Genomic DNA, 25,339 nt, shown 5'->3' on the forward strand with positions numbered 1-25,339 from the left:
GCCAGTGACAAAAAAAGAACTCAATATTCCTTAAAATGACTAAAACCAAATCAAAACTGTGTATACATTATAATGGATTGTTCTTTCAGAAAGTATTCACACCTTTTTCCACATTTTGTTGTGTTAAATTTAAAATGGATTAAATTGGGATTTTGTGTTACTGGCCTACACACAATATCCCATAATGTCAAATTGAAATTATGGTTTTAGACATTTCTACAAATCAATTAAATGAATAGCTGTAATGTAGTATTCAACCCCTTTGTTATGGCAAGCCTAAATAAGTTCAGGAGTAAACATTTGCTGTAAGGTCCCTCAGTCTAGCAGTGAATTTCAAACAAACCAATGCCTCGCAAAGAAAGGCACCCTATTGGTAGATGGGTGAAAATAGAAAAGCAGACATTGAATTTCCCTTTGAGAATGGTGAAGTTATTAATTACACTTTGGTTGGTGTATCAATATACCCAGTCACTACAAAGATACAGGCGTCCTTCCTAACTCAGTTGCCGGAGAGGAAGGAAACTGCTCAGAGATTTCACCATGAGGCCAATGGTGACTTTTTAAAACAGTTAGAGTGTCTAACTATACTAAACTCTATACTATACTCTACTATACTCTGCTATATACCCGTGTCTAACTATACTAAACTATATACTATACTCTACTATACTCTGCTATATACCTGTGTCTAACTATACTAAACTATATATTCTACTGTACTATAATATAATAATATGCCATTTAGCAGACGCTTTTATCCAAAGCGACTTACAGTCATGCGTGCATACATTTTTGTGCATGGGTGGTCCCGGGGATTGAACCCACTACCTTGGCGTTACAAGCGCCTTGCTCTACCAGCTGAGCTACAGAGGACCACAAAATTCTGATTTATACATGTGTCTAATTATACTATACTATACTCTACTATACTCTGCTGTATACCCGTGTCTAACTATACTAATATATATACTATACTATACTCTGATATATATACCTGTGTCTAACTATACTCTGATATACAGTGCCCTCCGCTGATATTGGCACACTTGGTAAATCTGAGCAAAACAGGCTGTGAAATGTTTTTATTTGCTGTTTATCCTCTTGGTCTTTCATTCAAAATATTCACAAAAATCTAACCTTTAATTGAAGTAAAATGATTGAAAAAAATTAATATTAAATAAATATTTTACTCCGAAACATGTGTGCCACAATTATTGGCACCCCTACAAATTATTTTCAGTAAAATCTAACTGAAGTTTATTCCCATTCATATTTTATGTTTTTAAGTTCACCTGAGTGATTAGGTACACTTAAGTGGTAAGCCATGACTTCCTGTTTCACTGGGGTATAAATATGAGGTGACACACAGGCCAAGTTCTCATAGTCATCCATCATTATGGGAAAGACCCAAGAATACAGTAATGATGTGCGACAAAAGGTTGTTGAGCTGCACAAATCAGGAAATGTCTATAAAAAAAATAGCTCAACAGTTGAAAATGCCCATTTCCACTATCAGGGCAATAATTAAGAAGTTTAAAGCAACTGGAGATGTTAACAATCGGCCTGGAAGAGGACGTGTGTCTATATTGACCCCATGCACAGTGAGGAGGATGGTTCGAGTGGCCAAAAAATCTCCACGGATCCCAGCTGGAGAATTGCAGACGTTAGCTGGGTCTTGGGGTGAGAAAGTCTCCAAAACTACGATCAGACGCCACCTACATAACCACAAGTTGTTTGGGAGGGTTGCCATAGAAAAGCCTTCAACAAACTCAAGCGCCTACAGTTTGCCAAATGTTACTGGAACTTTCAATGGGACTGGGTTCTATAGTCAGATGAGACCAAAATATAGCTTTTTGGAAACAAACACCAGAGGTGGGTTTGGCGTAGACAGAAAGATAGCCATGCAGAAATGGTCCTCATCCACACTGAAGTATGGTGGTGGATCTTTGATGTTGTGGGGCTGTTTTGTCTTCCAAAGGCCCTGGACAACTTGTTAGGATACATGGTATCATGGACTCAGGTTATTACATCAAAACCTGACTGCCTCTGCTTGGAAGCTTAAACTGGGCCGTGGTTGGATCTTCCAGCAGGACAATGATCCAAAGCATACCTCAAAATCAACACAAAAATGGTTCTCTGACCACAGAATCCAGGTTTTGCCATGGCCATCCCAGTCCCCTGACCTAATCCCCATAGAAAACCTGTGGGATGAGCTGAACAGGAGAGTCCACCAAGCGTGGACCTCGGAATCTGAAGGCTCTGGAGAGATTCTGTATGGAGGAATGGTCTCAGATCCCTTGCCATGTGTTCTCCAAACTCATTACGCATTATAGGAGAAGACTCTGAGCTGTTATTTTGGCAAAGGGAGGTTGCACAAAGTATTGAATGAAGGGGTGCCAATAATTGTGGCAAACATATATTTGAGAAAAAATATTTGTTTTATGATAAGAATTATTTTTTTCTTTCAATTATTTTACTTTAATTAAAGGTTAGATTTCTGTGAATATTTTGAATGAAAGACCAAGAGGATAAACAATTTTTTCTTTAAATTCACAGCCCGTTTTGCTCATATTTACCAAGGGTGCCAATATTAGTAGAGGGCACTGTATACCTGTGTCTAACTATACTATACTCTACTATATACCTGTATCTAACTATACTATACTCTACTATATACCTGTATCTAACTATACTATACTCTACTGTACTATACTGTACTATATACCTGTCTAACTATACTATACTATACTCTACTATACTCTACTGTACTATATACCTGTATCTAACTATACTATACTCTACTATATACCTGTATCTAACTATACTATACTCTACTATACTCTACTGTACTATATACCTGTATCTAACTATACTGTACTATACTATACTCTACTGTACTATATACCTGTATCTAACTATACTATACTCTACTATACTCTACTGTACTATATACCTGTATCTAACTATACTATACTCTACTGTACTATATACCTGTATCTAACTATACTATACTCTACTATATACCTGTCTAACTATACTATACTATACTCTACTGTACTATACTGTACTATATACCTGTATCTAACTATACTATACTCTACTGTACTATATACCTGTATCTAACTATACTATACTCTACTGTACTATATACCTGTATCTAACTATACTATACTCTACTGTACTATATACCTGTATCTAACTATACTATACTCTACTATACTCTACTGTACTATATACCTGTATCTAACTATACTATACTCTACTGTACTATATACCTGTATCTAACTATACTATACTCTACTATACTCTACTGTACTATATACCTGTATCTAACTATACTCTACTCTACTGTACTGTACTATATAACTGTATCTAAATATACTATACTCTACTGTACTATATACCTGTATCTAACTATACTATACTCTACTGTACTCTACTGTACTATATACCTGTATCTAACTGTACTATACTCTACTGTACTATATACCTGTATCTAACTATACTATATTCTACTGTACTCTACTGTACTATATACCTGTATCTAACTATACTATACTGTACTATATACCTGTATCTAACTATACTATACTATACTCTACTGTACTATATACCTGTGTCTAACTATACTATACTCCACTGTACTATATACCTGTATCTAACTATACTATAATATACTATACTATACTGTACTATATACCTGCGTCTAACTATACTATACTCTACTCTACTATATACCTGTATCTAACTATACTATACTATACTGTACTCTACTGTACTATATACCTGTATCTAACTATACTATACTCTACTGTACTGTACTATATAACTGTATCTAACTATACTATACTCTACTGTACTGTACTATATACCTGTATCTAACTATACTATAATATACTCTACTATACTCTACTGTACTATATACCTGTATCTAACTATACTATACTCTACTGTACTATATACCTGTATCTAACTATACTATACTCTACTGTACTCTACTGTACTATATACCTGTATCTAACTATACTATACTATACTCTACCATATACCTGTATCTAACTATACTATACTATACTCTACTATACTATACTGTACTATATACCTGTATCTAACTATACTATACTCTACTGTACTGTACTATATAACTGTATCTAACTATACTATACTGTACTGTACTATATACCTGTATCTAACTATACTATACTCTACTGTACTATATACCTGTATCTAACTATACTATACTCTACTGTACTCTACTGTACTATATACCTGTATCTAACTATACTATACTCTACTGTACTATATACCTGTGTCTAACTATACTATACTCTACTATACTCTACTGTACTATATACCTGTATCTAACTATACTATACTATACTCTACTGTACTATATACCTGTATCTAACTATACTATACTTTACTATACTCTACTGTACTATATACCTGTATCTAACTATACTATACTCTACTGTACTATATACATGTATCTAACTATACTATACTCTACTGTACTATATACCTGTATCTAACTATACTATACTCTACTGTACTATATACCTGTATCTAACTATACTATACTATACTATACTCTACTGTACTATATACATGTATCTAACTATACTATAATATACTATACTCTACTGTACTATATACCTGCGTCTAACTATACTCTACTATACTTTACTCTACTATATACATGTATCTAACTATACTATACTCTACTGTACTCTACTGTACTATATACCTGTATCTAACTATACTATAATATACTATAATCTACTGTACTATATACCTGCGTCTAACTATACTATACTCTACTATACTCTACTCTACTATATACATGTATCTAACTATACTATATTATACTATACTCTACTGTACTATATACCCATACCTGTATCTAACTATACTATACTCTACTGTACTCTACTGTACTATATACCTGTATCTAACTATACTATACTCTAATGTACTATATACCTGTATCTAACTATACTATACTCTACTGTACTCTACTGTACTATATACCTGTATCTAACTATACTATACTATACTATATACCTGTATCTAACTATACTATACTCTACTGTACTATATACCTGTATCTAACTATACTATACTATACTCTACTGTACTATATACCTGTATCTAACTATACTATACTCTACTCTACTGTACTATATACCTGTGTCTAACTATACTATACTCTACTATACTCTACTGTACTATATACCTGTATCTCACTATACTATACTCTACTGTACTATATACCTGTATCTAACTATACTGTACTCTACTGTACTATATACCTGTATCTAACTATACTATACTATACTATACTCTACTGTACTATATACCTGTGTCTAACTATACTATACTCTACTATACTCTACTGTACTATATACCTGTATCTAACTATACTATACTCTACTGTACTATATACCTGTATCTAACTATACTATACTATACTCCACTGTACTATATACCTGTATCTAACTATACTGTACTCTACTGTACTATATACCTGTGTCTAACTATACTATACTCTACTATACTCTAATGTACTATATACCTGTGTCTAACTATACTCTACTATACTCTACTTTACTGTATACCTGTGTCTAACTACACTATACTATACTCTACTGTACTATATACCTGTATCTAACTATACTATACTCTACTGTACTCTACTGTACTATATACATGTGTCTAACTATACTATACTCTACTATACTCTACTGTACTATATACCTGTATCTAACTATACTATACTCTACTGTACTCTACTGTACTATATACCTGTATCTAACTATACTATACTCTACTGTACTATATACCTGTATCTAACTATACTCTACTATACTCTACTATACTCTACTGTACTATATACCTGTATCTAACTATACTATACTCTACTATACTCTACTGTACTATATACCTGTATCTAACTATACTATACTCTACTGTACTCTACTGTACTATATACCTGTATCTAACTATACTATACTCTACTGTACTATATACCTGTATCTACCTATACTCTACTATACTCTACTGTACTCTACTGTACTATATACCTGTATCTAACTATACTATACTATACTATACTCTACTGTACTATATACATGTATCTAACTATACTATACTCTACTATACTCTACTGTACTATATACCTGTATCTAACTATACTATACTCTACTGTACTCTACTGTACTATATACCTGTATCTAACTATACTATACTCTACTATACTCTACTATACTATATACCTGTATCTAACTATACTATACTATACTCTACTGTACTCTACTGTACTATATACCTGTATCTAACTATACTATACTCTACTGTACTCTACTGTACTATATACCTGTATCTAACTATACTATACTCTATTATACTCTACTATACTATACTATACTCTACTCTACTATATACGTGTCTTTCTGTTCCTCCAGACGATAGTAGAGGAGCAGCTGATCCTGAAGCGTGTTGCTGATGTCCTGATCAACCTGTACGCCATGACCGCCGTCCTATCACGATCTAGTAGATCTATCTCTATAGGGCTCAGGAACCACGACCATGAGGTAATACTCTACTATACGATTGCCATCTAGTAGATATACAGTGCCGTGAAAAAGTTTTTCCACCTTTCTGATTTTCGCCACGTCTGGCGAAAATCAAGCACTGCATTCCACATTAAGAACCTGTGATGGTTTGGGGATGCTTTGCTGCCTCAGGACCTGGACGACTTGCCTTAATAGAAGGAACCATGAATTCTGCTCTGTATCAGAGAATTCTACAGGAGAATGTCAGACCATCCGTCTGTGAGCTGAAGCTGAAGCGCAGCTGGGTCATGCAGCAAGACAATGATCCAAAACACACAATCAAGTCTACAGAAAATGGCTAAAAATAAGCAAATTTGAAGTTTTGGAATGGCCTAGTCAAAGTCCAGACCTAATCCCAATTGAGATGTTGTGGCAGGACTTGAAACGAGCAGGTCAAGTGTTGCTGAGTTAAAGCAGTTCTGCATGGAAGAGTGGGCCAAAATTCCTCCACAGCGATGTTAGACTGATCAACAGTAGTTGCAGCTAAAGGTGGCACAACCAGTTATTGAATGTAAGGGGGCAATTACTTTTTCGCAAAGGGGCGTTGGGTGTTGCATAACTTTGTTTATTAAATAAATGAAATAAGTGTCACTTTTGACTAATTTGTTCATTCAGGTTCCCTTTATCTAATATTAGGTGTTGGTTGAAGATCTGATAACATTCAGTATCAAAAATATTCTACAATAGAGACAATCAGAAAGGGGACAAATACTTTTTCATGGCACTTTATCTCTATAGGGCTCAGGAACTATGACCAGGAGGTAATACTGTACTATACTATACACTATATCTCTATAGGGCTCAGGAACTATGACCAGGAGGTAATACTATACTATATACTATACACTATATCTCTATAGGGCTCAGGAACTATGACCAGGAGGTAATACTGTACTATACTATACACTATATCTCTATAGGGCTCAGGAACTATGACCAGGAGGTAATACTCTACTATACTATACACTATATCTCTATAGGGCTCAGGAACTATGACCAGGAGGTAATACTGTACTATACTATACACTATATCTCTATAGGGCTCAGGAACTATGACCAGGAGGTAATACTGTACTATACACTATACACTATATCTCTATAGGGCTCAGGAACTATGACCAGTAGGTAATACTCTACTATACTATACACTATATCTCTATAGGGCTCAGGAACTATGACCAGGAGGTAATACTGTGCTGTACTATACACTATATCTCTATAGGGCTCAGGAACTATGACCAGGAGGTAATACTCTACTATACTATACACTATATCTCTATAGGGCTCAGGAACTATGACCAGGAGGTAATACTGTACTATACTATACACTATATCTCTATAGGGCTCAGGAACTATGACCAGGAGGTAATACTGTACTATACTATACACTATATCTCTATAGGGCTCAGGAACTATGACCAGGAGGTAATACTGTACTATACTATACACTATATCTCTATAGGGCTCAGGAACTATGACCAGGAGATAATACTGTACTATACTATACACTATATCTCTATAGGGCTCAGGAACTATGACCAGGAGGTAATACTCTACTATACTATACACTATATCTCTATAGGGCTCAGGAACTATGACCAGGAGGTAATACTCTACTATACTATACACTATATCTCTATAGGGCTCAGGAACTATGACCAGGAGGTAATACTGTACTATACTATACACTATATCTCTATAGGGCTCAGGAACTATGACCAGGAGGTAATACTCTACTATACTATACACTATATCTCTATAGGGCTCAGGAACTATGACCAGGAGGTAATACTCTACTATACTATACACTATATCTCTATAGGGCTCAGGAACTATGACCAGGAGGTAATACTGTACTATACTATACACTATATCTCTATAGGGCTCAGGAACTATGACCAGGAGGTAATACTGTACTATACTATACACTATATCTCTATAGGGCTCAGGAACTATGACCAGGAGGTAATACTGTACTATATACTATATCTCTATAGGGCTCAGGAACTATGACCAGGAGGTAAAACTCTACTATACTATACACTATATCTCTGTAGGGCTCAGGAACTATGACCAGGAGGTAATACTGTACTATATACTATACACTAGGTTTGCACACATCTCAGGAGGGATTTTGTTCCACTCCTCTTTGCAGATCTTCTCCAAGTCATTAAGGTTTCGAGGCTGACGTTTGGCAACTCGAACCTTCAGCTCCCTCCACAGATTTTCTATGGGATTAAGGTCTGGAGACTGGCTAGGCCACTCCAGGACCTTAATGTACTTCTTCTTGAGCCATTCCTTTGTTGCCTTGGCTGTGTGTTTTGGGTCATTGTCATGCTGGAATACCCATCCACGACCCATTTTCAATGCCCTGGCTGAGGGAAGGAGGTTCTGACCCAAGATTTGATGGTACATGGACCCGTCCATCGTCCCTTTGATGCTGTGAAGTTGTCCTGTCCCCTTAGCAGAAAAAACACCCCCAAAGCATAATGTTTCCACCTCCATGTTTGACGGTGGGGATGGTGTTCTTGGGGTCATAGGCAGCATTCCTCCTCCTCCAAACACGGCGAGTTGAGTTGATGCCAAAGAGCTCCATTTTGGTCTCATCTGACCACAACACTTTCACCCAGTTCTCCTCTGAATCATTCAGATGTTCATTGGCAAACTTCAGATGGGCCTGTATACGTGCTTTCTTGAGCAGGGGGACCTTGCGGGCGCTGCAGGATTTCAGTCCTTCACGGCGTAGTGTGTTACCAATTGTTTTCTTGGTGACTATGGTCCCAGCTGCCTTGAGATCATTGACAAGATCCTCCCGTGTAGTTCTGGGCTGATTCCTCACTGTTCTCATGATCATTGCAACTCCACGAGGTGAGATCTTGCATGGAGCCCCAGGCCGAGGTGAGATCTTGCATGGAGCCCCAGGCCGAGGTGAGATCTGGCATGGAGCCCCAGGCCGAGGTGAGATCTGGCATGGAGCCCCAGGCCGAGGTGAGATCTTGCATGGAGCCCCAGGCCGAGGTGAGATCTGGCATGGAGCCCCAGGCCGAGGTGAGATCTTGCATGGAGCCCCAGGCCGAGGTGAGATCTTGCATGGAGCCCCAGGCCGAGGTGAGATCTTGCATGGAGCCCCAGGCCGAGGTGAGATCTGGCATGGAGCCCCAGGCCGAGGTGAGATCTTGATATAAACAAACAATCAAATGCAAACAATTCACACAAAGTTATGAAACAATGAATGGAGAAGAGAAGTGCATTCTGGAGGGAGAAGTGCATTCTGGAGGGAGAAGTGCATTCTGGAGGGAGAAGTGCATTCTGGAGGGAGAAGTGCATTCTGGAGGGAGAAGTGCATTCTGGAGGGAGAAGTGCATTCTGGAGGGAGAAGTGCATTGTGGAGGGAGAAGTCCATTCTGGAGGGAGAAGTGCATTGTGGAGGGAGAAGTGCATTCTGGAGGGAGAAGTGCATTCTGGAGGGAGAAGTGCATTGTGGAGGGAGAAGTGCATTGTGGAGGGAGAAGTGCATTGTGGAGGGAGAAGTGCATTGTGGAGGGAGAAGTGCATTCTGGAGAGAGAAGTGCATTGTGGAGGGAGAAGTGCATTGTGGAGGGAGAAGTGCATTCTGGAGGGAGAAGTGCATTCTGGAGAGAGAAGTGCATTGTGGAGGGAGAAGTGCATTGTGGAGGGAGAAGTGCATTCTGGAGGGAGAAGTGCATTCTGGAGGGAGAAGTGCATTGTGGAGGGAGAAGTGCATTGTGGAGGGAGAAGTGCATTGTGGAGGGAGAAGTGCATTGTGGAGGGAGAAGTGCATTGTGGAGGGAGAAGTGCATTGTGGAGGGAGAAGTGCATTGTGGAGGGAGAAGTGCATTGTGGAGGGAGAAGTGCATTGTGGAGGGAGAAGTGCATTGTGCATCTGGTCGCATGGTTAATCCGACATCTGCATTGGTCATGTAGCATTTATAGTGATATGGCCTCAGCAGAAGTCAGGGCATTCATACTTCCTGCGCTACGCAGAGCAGTGCAAAGCTGTTGTCAAGGAAGTGAGTTTGTGTTTATACAGGATGTACCCACCTACCGTCAATGCGGAGCGATACAGAGCAAGATTTGGGAGGCGCATGGAGATGCTCCGCAATTGCGTCACACCCTCCAGATTTTTTGATCAATCATAAATTGGCTTTTAGTCTAGGCCTCCACAATGGATTATTTCACTGAGATTGGCACATTATACAGTGAGGGGAAAAAAGTATTTGATCCCCTGCTGATTTTGTACGTTTGCCCACTGACAAAGACATGATCAGTCTAATTTTAATGGTAGGTTTATTTTAACAGTGAGAGACAGAATTACAACGACAAAAATCCAGAGAAACGCAATGTTATAAATTGATTTGCATTTTAATGAGGGAAATAAGTATTTGACCCCCTCTCAATCAGAAAGATTTATGGCTCCCAGGTGTCTTTTATACAGGTAACGAGCTGAGATTAGGAGCACACTCTTAAAGGGAGTGCTCCTAATTTCAGTTTGTTACCTGTATAAAAGACACCTGTCCACAGAAGCAATCAATCAATCAGATTCCAAACTCTCCACCATGGCCAAGACCAAAGAGCTCTCCAAGGATGTCAGGGACAAGATTGTAGACCTACACAAGGCTGGAATGGGCTACAAGACCATCGCCAAGCAGCTTGGTGAGAAGGTGACAACAGTTGGTGTGATTATTCGCAAATGGAAGAAACACAAAATAACTGTCAATCTCCCTCGGCCTGGGTTTCCATGCAAGATCTCACCTCGTGGAGTTGCAATGATCATGAGAACGGTGAGGAATCAGCCCAGAACTACACGGGAGGATCTTGTCAATGATCTCAAGGCAGCTGGGACCATAGTCACCAAAAAAACAATTGGTAACTGAAATATCACATTTTACATAAGTATTCAGAACATTTACTCAGCACTTTGTTGAAGCACCTTTGGCAGCTATTACAGCCTCAAGTCTTCTTGGGTATGACGCTACAAGCTTGGTACACCTGTATTTGGGGAGTTTCTCCCATTCTTCTCTGCAGATCCTCTCAAGCTCTGTCAGGTTGGATGGGGAGCGTTGCTGCACAGCTATTTTCAGGACTCTCCAGAGATGTTCGATCAGGTTTAAGTCCGTGCTCTGGCTGGGCCACTCAAGGACATTCATAGACTTGTCTCGAAGCCACTCCTGCGTTGTCTTGGCTGTGTGCTTAGGGTTGTTGTCCTGTTGGAAGGTGAACTTTCACTCCAGTCTGTGGTCCTGAGCGCTCTGGAGCAGGTTTTCATCAAGGATCTCTCTGTACTTTGCTCCGTTCATCTTTGCCTCGATCCTGACTAGTCTCTCAGTCCCTGCCGCTGAAAAACATCCCCACAGCATGATGCTGCCACCACCATGCTTCACCGTAGGGATGGTGCCAGGTTTCCTCCAGACGTGACACTTGGCATTCAGGCCAAAGAGTTCAATCTTAGTTTCATCAGACCAGACAATCTGGTTTCTTTAGGTGCCTTTTGGCAAACTCCAAGCGGGCTGTTGTGCCTTTTACTGAGGAGTGGCTTCCGTCTGGCCACTCTACTATAAAGGCCTGATTGGTGGAGTGCTGCAGAGATGGTTGTCCTTCTGGAAGGTTCTCCCATCTCCACAGAGGAACTCTGGAGCTCTGTCAGAGTGACCATCATGTTCTTGGTCACCTCCCTGACCAAGGCCCTTCTCCCCCGATTTCTCAGTTTGGACGGGCGGCCAGCTCTAGGAAGAGTCTTGGTGGTTCCAAACTTCTTCCATTTAAGAATGATGGAGGCCACTGTGTTCTTGGGGACCTTCAATGCTGCAGGATGTTTTTGGTACTCGACACAAATCTGTCTCGGCACGCCAATGACAATTCCTTCGACCTCATGGCTTGGCTTTTGCTCTGAAAAAGTATTCACCCCCTTGGTGTTTTTCCTATTTTGTTGCATTACAACCTGTAATTTAAATGGATTTTTATTTGGATTTCATGTAATGGACATACACAAAATAGTCCAAATTGGTGAAGTGAAGTTTCAAAATATTCAAAAAAATAAATAAACGGAAACGTGCATATGTATTCACCCCCTTTGCTATGAAGCCCCTAAATAAGATCTGGTGCAACCAATTACCTTCAGAAGTCACATAATTAGTTAGATTGCACACAGGTGGACTTTATTTAAGTGTCACAGGATCTCAGTGTATATATACACCTGTTCTGAAAGGCCCAAGAGTCTGCAACACCACCAAGCAAGCAGCACCATGAAGACCAAGGAGCTCTCCAAACAGGTCAGGGACAAAGTTGTGGAGAAGTACAGATCAGAGCTGAGTTATAAAAAAAATATCAGAAACTTTGAACATCCCGCCCACCAAAACTCACGGACCAGGCAAGGAGGGCATTAATCAGAGAGGCAACAAAGAGACCAAAGATAACCCTGAAGGAGCTGCAAAGCTCCACAGCGGAGATTGAAGTATCTTTCCATAGGACCACTTTAAGCCGTACACTCCACAGAGCTGGGCTTTACAGAAGAGTGGCCAGAAAAAAACCATTGCTTAAAGAAGAAAATAAGCTATCATGTTTGGTGTTCGCCAAAAGGCATGTGGGAGACTCCCCAAACATATGGAAGAAGGTACTCTGGTCAGATGAGACTAAAATCTAGCTTTTTGGCCATCAAGGAAAACACTATGTCTGGCGCAAACCCAATACCTCTCATCACCCCGAGAACACCATCCCCACAGTGAAGCATGGTGGTGGCAGCATCATGCTGTGGGGATGTTTTTCATCGGCAGGGACTGGGAAACTGGTCAGAATTGAAGGAATGATGGATGGCGCTAAATACAGGGAAATTATTGAGTGAAACCTGTTTCAGTCTTCCAGAGATTTGAGACTGGGATGGAGGTTCATCTTCAGGACAATGACCCTAAGCATACTGCTAAAGCAGCACTCAAGTGGTTTAAGGGGAAACATGTAAATGTCTTGGAATGGCCTAGTCAAAGCCCAGACCTCAATCCAATTGAGAATCTGTGGTATGACTTAAAGATTGCTGTACACCAGCGGAACCCATCCAACTTGAAGGAGCTGGAGCAGTTTTGCCTTGAAGAATGGGCAAAAATCCCAGTGGCTAGATGTGCCAAGCTTATAGAGACATACCCCAAGAGACTTGCAGCTGTAATTGCTGCAAAAGGTGGCTCTAAAAAGTATTAACTTTGGGGGGGTGAATAGTTATGCACGCTCAAGTTTTCTATTTTTTTTGGTCTTATTTCTTGTTTGTTTCACAACAACAACAAAAACATTTGCATCTTCAAAGTGGTAGGCATGTTGTGTAAATCAAATGATACAAACTCCCCCAAAATCCATTTTAATTCCAGGTTGTAAGGCAACAAAATAGTTAAGGCTGTAACAAAATGTGGGAAAAGGGAAGGGGTCTGTATGGAGACTGTTTAGTGCCAAAAATAAGGGGTTAAATACATGTAAAAAATTAAAATAAAACATTTTTACATTTTAGTCATTTAGCAGACGCTCTTATCCAGAGCGACTTACAGTTAGTGAGTGCATACATTTTTCATACTGGCCCCCCGTGGGAAACGAACCCACAACCCTGGTGTTGCAAGCGCCATGCTTTAACAACTGAGCTACAGTGGGGGAAAAAAGTATTTAGTCAGCCACCAATTGTGCAAGTTCTCCCACTTAAAAAGATGAGAGAGGCCTGTAATTTTCATCATAGGTACACGTCAACTATGACAGACAAAATGAGAAAAAAAATCCAGAAAATCACATTGTAGGATTTTTTTATGAATTTATTTGCAAATTATGGTGGAAAAGAAGTATTTGGTCAATAACAAAAGTTTCTCAATACTTTGTTATATACCCTTTGTTGGCAATGACACAGGTCAAACGTTTTCTGTAAGCCTTCACAAGGTTTTCACACACTGTTGCTGGTATTTTGGCCCATTCCTCCATGCAGATCTCCTCTAGAGCAGTGATGTTTTGGGGCTGTCGCTGGGCAACACAGACTTTCAACTCCCTCCAAAGATTTTCTATGGGGTTGAGATCTGGAGACTGGCTAGGCCACTCCAGGACCTTGAAATGCTTCTTACGAAGCCACTCCTTCGTTGCCTGGGCGGTGAGTTTGGGATCATTGTCATGCTAAAAGACCCAGCCACGTTTCATCTTCAATGCCCTTGCTGATGGAAGGAGGTTTTCACTCAATCTCACGATACATGGCCCCATTCATTCTTTCCTTTACACGGATCAGTCGTCCTGGTCCCTTTGCAGAAAAACAGCCCCAAAGCATGATGTTTCCACCCCCATGCTTCACAGTAGGTATGGTGTTCTTTGGATGCAACTCAGCATTCTTTGTCCTCCAAACACGACGAGTTGAGTTTTTACCAAAAAGTTATATTTTGGTTTCATCTGACCATATGACATTCTCCCAATCCTCTTCTGGATCATCCAAATGCACTCTAGCAAACTTCAGACGGGCCTGGACATGTACTGGCTTAAGCAGGGGGGACACGTCTAGCACTGCAGGATTTGAGTCCCTGGGGCGTAGTGTGTTACTGATGGTAGGCTTTGTTACTTTGGTCCCAGCTCTCTGCAGGTCATTCACTAGGTCCCCCCGTGTGGTTCTGGGATTTTTGCTCACCGTTCTTGTGATCATTTTGACCCCACGGGGTGAGATCTTGCGTGGAGTCCCAGATCGAGGGAGATTATCAGTGGTCTTGTATGTCTTCCATTTCCTAATAATTGCTCCCACAGTTGATTTCTTCAAACCAAGCTGCTTACCTATTGCAGATTCAGTCTTCCCAGGCTGGTGCAGGTCTACAATTTTGTTTCTGGTGTCCTTTGACAGCTCTTTGGACTTGGCCATAGTGGAGTTTGGAGTGTGACTGTTTGAGGTTGTGGACAGGTGTCTTTTATACTGATAACAAGTTCAAACAGGTGCCATTAATACAGGTAACGAGTGGAGGACAGAGGAGCCTCTTAAAGAAGAAGTTACAGGTCTGTGAGAGCCAGAAATCTTGCTTGTTTGTAGGTGACCAAATACTTATTTTCCACCATAATTTGCAAATAAATTCATTAAAAATCCTACAATGTGATTTTCTGGATAATTTTTTTTCTCAATTTGTCTGTCATAGTTGACGTGTACCTATGATGAAAATTACAGGCCTCTCTCATCTTTTTAAGTGGGAGAACATGCACAATTGGTGGCTGACTAAATACTTTTTTTCCCCACTGTACATTTGCGAATGTTTCCTGATCTTTCTTACCTCTCAGATATTGGACAGACACTTCAGAACAAACTTCCTTTAGGTTATTTTTTGGGGGGACCATATGTTGTTCCATGTAGTGAATCTGTTATTCAATGCCTTTCTATGGGCTAATAGCAGTAAGGACTATCTGTTGTTCCATGTAGTGAATCTGTTATTCAATGCCTTTCTATGGGCTAATAGCAGTAAGCCCAAATAAAAATGTTCATCAAATATATATATTTTTATATACTTTTTTATGATCCTTGGTATGACCTTCTTAAAACAATTCCATATAGCTTAGTAGAACCCCTCCCCCGGCTTAGACAGGGCTTGGACTCTGATGGGTTAAACAGTCACGACTTGAACCTTTAGTCAAAACTAGCCGGTTACCACCCGGTATTCTACCCTGCACTGGTCACTTTTTACATAAATGTTTACATATTGTTTTACCCACTTTATATGTATATACTGTATTCTAGTCATGGTTCATCCTATATAACTACTACTGTACACACCTTTTTGTGTTCATATACTGTCTTTACACACCATTATGTATATATTTATATTCTGGTCTCTGACATTGCTCATTCTGATTTCTTATTTTTTCTTGATGTGTGTTTATTAAAAAAAATATATTGTTCGATATTACTTAACTGTTGGAGCTAGAAACACAAGCATTTCACTACACCCGCAATAACATCTGCTAAATGTGTACACGACCAATAAACTTTGATTTGATATTGATTTGAGGAGACAGGAGGGAGAAGAATTTAGCAGAAGGGAAAATTATAGAAGAGGAGAGAGAGAGCGAAGGTAGACTATCTGGGGCTGAGTGGCGTTGGAGGGTAGGAGGAAAGGGAGACAGAAAAGTTAAAGTAGTGATCAGAGACCTAGAGGGAGGTTGCAGTGAGATTAGTAGCGAACAGCTTCTAGTAAGGATAAGGTTGTGTATTGCCCGCCTTGTGAGTGGGAGGGGACTGGAAAAGGGTGAGGTCAAAAGAGGCAAGGAGTTGGAAAGAAATTAATCGAAGGCAGACGTCGTAGGTTGAAGTTGCACAGTACAATGAGTGGTGAGCCATCGTCAGGAAATGAGTATCAACGTGTCAAGCTCATTGAGGAACTCTAAGGGCACCAGAGGGGTATCCTACGAAGCAAGCTAGATCTACTCAGGATTTTCTAAAGCTAACCAGATTCCAGTTAATGCTTAATTGTCGTCTGCCTGCCGCTAACTCTAGTAGGCTTGTAACTGCGCATGCATGTCGCAAAATGGCTAGTCGAATGCCGAACTCTTCATTGAGACAATGTTGAAACATCAATCCATTGGCGATTCAGTGCCACGTTTGTGCTGAAACCAAAATGAAAGAAAAGTTATCTTACAAGTTCAGCAGGCTATGGTGAGAAATAGGCTTTTAGAAGTGCTGTCTTTTATTTTATTACTTTGGTGTGCTTATCAATGCACAAGCACAATTTTTCCCCACTCCAATCGATTCGAATAATTGTTTTAAGTCATACTAAAGTGTTAGAGTGCGTGAAGTTTAAAATGCGTTCTGTCATTACTAAATGTCTAATGTGATATTTTAACATGACCATTTTTTAACACAAAAAAAAACAATTAATTAAATATTGAATCAGTCTTCCTCAAATGAAGTGGATAAATATTTGCAAGAGGAAGGGAATCTGATGTAATTGGTCCTCAACTCGTGGCTGTCATTTCATTCAGGGTATGTGGAGTTATCCCTGAGTTAGCCTGCCCCGGAGCAGGTTAGTTCTGAAGGATTCGTTGCCGTAGAAATTTACCTGGCTAAAAGGTTAGTCACTTTTGTATGACCTGTTATCCTGAGTTGAACTCAGAGTTGACCAAAGTTACCTCGCTAACTCCTCAAACCTGCGTCGTAGCATACCCCTCTGGTGGGGAATAGGACTGGACTGAAAGGCTCTGTGCCAGCAGCCTTGTTCTGGTGCCTATTGAAGAAATGGTTTCCTGAGATCTGAGACAACAGGCGGTGGATACAGAGATCTGAGACAACAGGCGGTGGCTACAGAGATCTGAGACAACAGGCGGTGGCTACAGAGATCTGAGACAACAGGCAGTGGCTGCAGAGATCTGAGACAACAGGCGGTGGCTACAGAGATCTGAGACAACAGGCAGTGGCTACAGAGATCTGAGACAACAGGCGGTGGCTACAGAGATCTGAGACAACAGGCAGTGGCTGCAGAGATCTGAGACAACAGGCGGTGGCTACAGAGATCTGAGACAACAGGCGGTGGCTGCAGAGATCTGAGACAACAGGCGGTGGCTACAGAGATCTGAGACAACAGGCAGTGGCTGCAGAGATCTGAGACAACAGGCGGTGGCTACAGAGATCTGAGACAACAGGCGGTGGCTGCAGAGATCTGAGACAACAGGCGGTGGCTACAGAGATCTGAGACAACAGGCGGTGGCTGCAGAGATCTGAGACAACAGGCGGTGGCTGCAGAGATCTGAGACAACAGGCGGTGGCTGCAGAGATCTGAGACAACAGGCGGTGGCTACAGAGATCTGAGACAACAGGCAGTGGATACAGAGACATGCTACCAGTCTTTACTTCTCATGTGGATCTCATTGTTGCTCTCAGCTTAATATCTATGTTGCATAACAATGACTGGTTGTGGTTCACACACAGTGGATCACTACAGTATCAGTATCTATACAGTATCAGAAGTATGAATCAACTCATGCAGTAGTATGAATCAACACATGCAGTAGGATGAATCAACTCATGCAGTAGTATGAATCAACACATGCAGTAGTATGAATCAACACATGCAGTAGTATGAATCAACACATGCAGTAGTATGAATCAACACATGCAGTAGTATGAATCAACTCATGCAGTAGTATGAATCAACTCATGCAGTAGGATCTAACACCATGGTAATACTTCTATGATTTGATATGTCTTGAAGCTTATTGGGTGCTACAATAACCAAAAGCGTAGTATGATTGCTCCCATTCTGTTTAGTTTTGGTTGTTTAATTGTTTACCTTCCTCATATATTCTGTAGTGTGATGAACTAAGTGAGAGCTTCTATTCTTCTAGGTGCTGCTGGCCAATACGTTCTGCACCGACGCCTTCTTCAAGAACAACTACTGGATAACTCAGCTACAGAGGAGTCAGTATACATTTACGTCATTTAGCAGACGCTCTTCTCCAGAGCGACTTACAAAGTGGTGCATTCAACTTAGGATAGCCAGTGGGACAACCACTCCTTTTTTTAAATTTATTTTTATTGAGAGGGGGAAGGATTACTTTATACTATTCCAGGTATTCCTTAAAGAGGTGGGGTTTCAAGTGTCTCCGGAAGGTGGTGAGTGACTCCGCTGTCCTGGCGTCGTGAGGGAGCTTGTTCCACCATTGGGGTGCCAGAGCAGCGAATAGCTTTGACTGGGCTGAGCGGGAACTGTGCTTCCATAGAGGAAGGGGAGCCAGCAGGCCAGAGGTGGATGAACGCAATGCCCTCGTTTGGGTGTAGGGACTGATCAGAGCCTGAAGGTACGGAGGTGCCGTTCCCCTCACAGCTCCGTAGGCAAGCACCATGGTCTTGTAGCAGATGCAAGCCTCAACTGGAATGTTGAACACCAGACGGGCTGCAGCGTTCTGGATAAGTTGTAGGGGTTTAATGGCACAGGCAGGGAGCCCAGCAAACAAGAACAACTACTGGATATCTCAGCTACAGAGGAGTGAGTAGGACAGAGTTACATTTATCCAGAGGAGGTGCCGTTCCCCTCTCAGAGGAGTGAGTAGGACAGAGTTACATTTATCCAGAGGAGGTGCCGTTCCCCTCTCAGAGGAGTGAGTAGGACAGAGTTACATTTATCCAGAGGAGGTGCCGTTCCCCTCTCAGAGGAGTGAGTAGGACAGAGTTACATTTATCCAGAGGAGGTGCCGTTCCCCTCTCAGAGGAGTGAGGAGGAGGGGCCGTTCCCCTCTCAGAGGAGTGAGGAGGAGGTGCCGTAAGTGAGTAGGAGGGGCCGTTCCCCTCTCAGAGGAGTGAGGAGGAGGGGCCGTTCCCCTCTCAGAGGAGTGAGTAGGAGGGGCCGTTCCCCTCTCAGAGGAGTGAGTAGGAGGTGCCGTTCCCCTCTCAGAGGAGTGAGTAGGAGGGGCCGTTCCCCTCTCAGAGGAGTGAGGAGGAGGTGCCGTTCCCCTCTCAGAGGAGTGAGGAGGAGGTGCCGTTAGTGAGGAGGAGGTGCCGTTAGTGAGGAGGACAGAGTTAGTACCCTATTCCCTTAATAGTGCTCTACTTTTGACCAGGGCTCATTGTGGGGTGCTTACATGTACTCATGTGTATATTGGAAATGTTTTATTTTTGCATATCCCAACTATCCCTGACACCTCCAACAGTGACCCTGGAGCCATTAGGGTTAAGTGCGTTGCTCAAGGGCACATTGACAGATGTTTTACCTTGTCAGCTCGGGGATTCGAACTAGCAAGCTTTTTCTTAATTCCCCTCCCCTCAATACACAGTCAGCCAGCCAGTCCTCAGAGAGAAAACATTGGTATATTGTTTTATCAGATCAATAGTTGTAGGTTAGTGTGTGTTTAATGAAGGGTGTGTGTGTGTGTGTGTAATGAAGGGTGTGTAGTGTGTGTGTGTAGGCTAATGAATGTTCTATTGGTTCCAGATTCTCCTGAGAACCAAGATGAGAACATTAAGAAGATCGCCAGGGAGGTTCTGGAGAAGAGAGCCTATATCTGTTCTCACCCTCTGGACAGAACCTTCTAGAACCTGAACAGAACTGGAGGAGACACGCAGGGCTGTCTGTAATGGTGCCCTATTCCCTATGTAGTGCACTACTTTGGGCCAGAACCATATGTAGCAGCCCTATGTGGCTCTGGCTAAAAGTAGTGCACTATAAAGGAATGCGGGTGCCATTTGGGACAGACCTCGGTGTCCTGTGACCCTGAAGTTCCATCCATGGCGACATGCCTCTACTCTGGTGTTGTGAACTAGCAATAACTAACTCCTCAGTTCTGAAGCAACACTTTATATGATGTTAATTTAATTCTGTATATCATTTATAACAACGAATGACTGTAATGACCTTGTTCTTCTACTGATGGTGTTTTGGTTGAAGTGAACAGTAGCTGTAGGGTACTGGGCATTTATTAAAGTGTTGATTTTTTCAAAATCTGTCATCCGTAGTGCTTCTTCTATTCATAGTGTGGTTTCAGTCCCAAATGGGGCCCTATTCATAGTGTGGTTTCAGTCCCAAATGGTGCCCTATTCATAGTGTGATTTCAGTCTGATGGTATGTCCAAATGGTGCCCTATTCATAGTGTGATTTCAGTCCCAAATGGTGCCCTATTCATAGTGTGGTTTCAGTCTGATGGTACGTCCAAATGGTGCCCTATTCATAGTGTGGTTTCAGTCCCAAATGGTGCCCTATTCATAGTGTGGTTTCAGTCCCAAATGGTGCCCTATTCATAGTGTGGTTTCAGTCTGATGGTACGTCCAAATGGTGCCCTATTCATAGTGTGGTTTCAGTCCCAAATGGTGCCCTATTCATAGTGTGGTTTCAGTCTGATGGTACGTCCAAATGGTGCCCTATTCATAGTGTGGTTTCAGTCCCAAATGGTGCCCTATTCATAGTGTGGTTTCAGTCCCAAATGGGGCCCTATTCATAGTGTGGTTTCAGTCCCAAATGGGGCCCTATTCATAGTGTGGTTTCAGTCTGATGGTATGTCCAAATGGTGCCCTATTCATAGTGTGGTTTCAGTCTGATGTTACGTCCAAATGGTGCCCTATTCATAGTGTGGTTTCAGTCCCAAATGGTGCCCTATTCATAGTGTGGTTTCAGTCCCAAATGGGGCCCTATTCATAGTGTGGTTTCAGTCCCAAATGGGGCCCTATTCATAGTGTGGTTTCAGTCCCAAATGGTGCCCTATTCATAGTGTGGTTTCAGTCCCAAATGGTGCCCTATTCATAGTGTGGTTTCAGTCCCAAATGGGGCCCTATTCATAGTGTGGTTTCAGTCTGATGGTACGTCCAAATGGTGCCCTATTCATAGTGTGGTTTCAGTCTGATGGTACGTCCAAATGGGGCCCTATTCATAGTGTGGTTTCAGTCCCAAATGGTGCCCTATTCATAGTGTGGTTTCAGTCTGAATACATCCCAAATGGTGCCCTATTCATAGTGTGGTTTCAGTCTGATGGTACGTCCAAATGGTGCCCTATTCATAGTGTGGTTTCAGTCTGATGGTACGTCCAAATGGGGCCCTATTCATAGTGTGGTTTCAGTCTGATGGTACGTCCAAATGGGGCCCTATTCATAGTGTGGTTTCAGTCCCAAATGGTGCCCTATTCATAGTGTGGTTTCAGTCCCAAATGGTGCCCTATTCATAGTGTGGTTTCAGTCTGATGGTACGTCCAAATGGGGCCCTATTCATAGTGTGGTTTCAGTCCCAAATGGGGCCCTATTCATAGTGTGGTTTCAGTCCCAAATGGTGCCCTATTCATAGTGTGGTTTCAGTCCCAAATGGTGCCCTATTCATAGTGTGGTTTCAGTCTGAATACGTCCCAAATGGTGCCCTATTCATAGTGTGGTTTCAGTCCCAAATGGTGCCCTATTCATAGTGTGGTTTCAGTCCCAAATGGTGCCCTATTCATAGTGTGGTTTCAGTCCCAAATGGGGCCCTATTCATAGTGTGGTTTCAGTCCCAAATGGGGCCCTATTCATAGTGTGGTTTCAGTCTGATGTTACGTCCAAATGGGGCCCTATTCATAGTGTGGTTTCAGTCCCAAATGGTGCCCTATTCATAGTGTGGTTTCAGTCCCAAATGGGGCCCTATTCATAGTGTGGTTTCAGTCCCAAATGGGGCCCTATTCATAGTGTGGTTTCAGTCTGATGTTACGTCCAAATGGTGCCCTATTCATAGTGTGGTTTCAGTCTGATGGTACGTCCAAATGGTGCCCTATTCATAGTGTGGTTTCAGTCTGATGTTACGTCCAAATGGGGCCCTATTCATAGTGTGGTTTCAGTCTGATGTTACGTCCAAATGGGGCCCTATTCATAGTGTGGTTTCAGTCTGATGGTACGTCCAAATGGTGCCCTATTCATAGTGTGGTTTCAGTCTGATGTTACGTCCAAATGGTGCCCTATTCATAGTGTGGTTTCAGTCCCAAATGGGGCCCTATTCATAGTGTGGTTTCAGTCTGATGGTACGTCCAAATGGGGCCCTATTCATAGTGTGGTTTCAGTCTGATGTTACGTCCAAATGGTGCCCTATTCATAGTGTGGTTTCAGTCTGATGTTACGTCCAATGGTGCCCTATTCATAGTGTGGTTTCAGTCCCAAATGGTGCCCTATTCATAGTGTGGTTTCAGTCCCAAATGGTGCCCTATTCATAGTGTGGTTTCAGTCCCAAATGGTGCCCTATTCATAGTGTGGTTTCAGTCCCAAATGGTGCCCTATTCATAGTGTGGTTTCAGTTCCAAATGGGGCCCTATTCATAGTGTGGTTTCAGTCCCAAATGGTGCCCTATTCATAGTGTGGTTTCAGTCCCAAATGGTGCCCTATTCATAGTGTGGTTTCAGTCTGATGGTACGTCCAAATGGTGCCCTATTCATAGTGTGGTTTCAGTCCCAAATGGTGCCCTATTCATAGTGTGGTTTCAGTCTGATGGTACGTCCAAATGGGGCCCTATTCATAGTGTGGTTTCAGTCTGATGTTACGTCCAAATGGTGCCCTATTCATAGTGTGGTTTCAGTCTGATGTTACGTCCAAATGGTGCCCTATTCATAGTGTGGTTTCAGTCCCAAATGGTGCCCTATTCATAGTGTGGTTTCAGTCCCAAATGGTGCCCTATTCATAGTGTGGTTTCAGTCCCAAATGGTGCCCTATTCATAGTGTGGTTTCAGTCCCAAATGGTGCCCTATTCATAGTGTGGTTTCAGTCCCAAATGGGGCCCTATTCATAGTGTGGTTTCAGTCCCAAATGGTGCCCTATTCATAGTGTGGTTTCAGTCCCAAATGGTGCCCAATTCATAGTGTGGTTTCAGTCTGATGGTACGTCCAAATGGTGCCCTATTCATAGTGTGGTTTCAGTCCCAAATGGTGCCCTATTCATAGTGTGGTTTCAGTCCCAAATGGTGCCCTATTCATAGTGTGGTTTCAGTCTGATGGTACGTCCAAATGGGGCCCTATTCATAGTGTGGTTTCAGTCCCAAATGGTGCCCTATTCATAGTGTGGTTTCAGTCCCAAATGGTGCCCTATTCATAGTGTGGTTTCAGTCCCAAATGGGGCCCTATTCATAGTGTGGTTTCAGTCTGATGGTACGTCCAAATGGTGCCCTATTCATAGTGTGGTTTCAGTCTGATGGTACGTCCAAATGGGGCCCTATTCATAGTGTGGTTTCAGTCCCAAATGGTGCCCTATTCATAGTGTGGTTTCAGTCTGAATACATCCCAAATGGTGCCCTATTCATAGTGTGGTTTCAGTCTGATGGTACGTCCAAATGGTGCCCTATTCATAGTGTGGTTTCAGTCTGATTGGTACGTCCAAATGGGGCCCTATTCATAGTGTGGTTTTAGTCTGATGGTACGTCCAAATGGGGCCCTATTCATAGTGTGGTTTCAGTCCCAAATGGTGCCCTATTCATAGTGTGGTTTCAGTCCCAAATGGTGCCCTATTCATAGTGTGGTTTCAGTCTGATGGTACGTCCAAATGGGGCCCTATTCATAGTGTGGTTTCAGTCCCAAATGGGGCCCTATTCATAGTGTGGTTTCAGTCCCAAATGGTGCCCTATTCATAGTGTGGTTTCAGTCCCAAATGGTGCCCTATTCATAGTGTGGTTTCAGTCTGAATACGTCCCAAATGGTGCCCTATTCATAGTGTGGTTTCAGTCCCAAATGGTGCCCTATTCATAGTGTGGTTTCAGTCCCAAATGGTGCCCTATTCATAGTGTGGTTTCAGTCCCAAATGGGGCCCTATTCATAGTGTGGTTTCAGTCCCAAATGGGGCCCTATTCATAGTGTGGTTTCAGTCTGATGTTACGTCCAAATGGGGCCCTATTCATAGTGTGGTTTCAGTCCCAAATGGTGCCCTATTCATAGTGTGGTTTCAGTCCCAAATGGGGCCCTATTCATAGTGTGGTTTCAGTCCCAAATGGGGCCCTATTCATAGTGTGGTTTCAGTCTGATGTTACGTCCAAATGGTGCCCTATTCATAGTGTGGTTTCAGTCTGATGGTACGTCCAAATGGTGCCCTATTCATAGTGTGGTTTCAGTCTGATGTTACGTCCAAATGGAGCCCTATTCATAGTGTGGTTTCAGTCTGATGTTACGTCCAAATGGGGCCCTATTCATAGTGTGGTTTCAGTCTGATGGTACGTCCAAATGGTGCCCTATTCATAGTGTGGTTTCAGTCCCAAATGGGGCCCTATTCATAGTGTGGTTTCAGTCTGATGGTACGTCCAAATGGGGCCCTATTCATA

At 41.9% G+C, this 25,339-nt stretch overlaps 1 protein-coding gene across 2 annotated transcripts in view; it reads left to right on the forward strand.

Moving 5' to 3' along the window:
* Positions 1-21,037, forward strand: part of acad9 (acyl-CoA dehydrogenase family, member 9) — a 71,552-nt gene extending 50,515 nt beyond the window's left edge. For both annotated transcript variants that reach the window (XM_041870470.2, XM_041870471.2), the window contains 3 exons: positions 6,465-6,593; positions 18,948-19,020; positions 20,531-21,037. In XM_041870470.2, coding sequence (XP_041726404.1) covers positions 6,465-6,593; positions 18,948-19,020; positions 20,531-20,631 — 303 coding nt within the window. In that variant the 3' untranslated portion in view covers positions 20,632-21,037. The remainder of the gene's footprint in view (positions 1-6,464; positions 6,594-18,947; positions 19,021-20,530) is intronic.
* The last annotated feature ends 4,302 nt before the right edge of the window (positions 21,038-25,339 follow it).

The sequence above is a fragment of the Coregonus clupeaformis genome, unplaced genomic scaffold (assembly GCF_020615455.1).
Source record: "Coregonus clupeaformis isolate EN_2021a unplaced genomic scaffold, ASM2061545v1 scaf0373, whole genome shotgun sequence".
Lineage (NCBI taxonomy): Eukaryota > Metazoa > Chordata > Actinopteri > Salmoniformes > Salmonidae > Coregonus > Coregonus clupeaformis.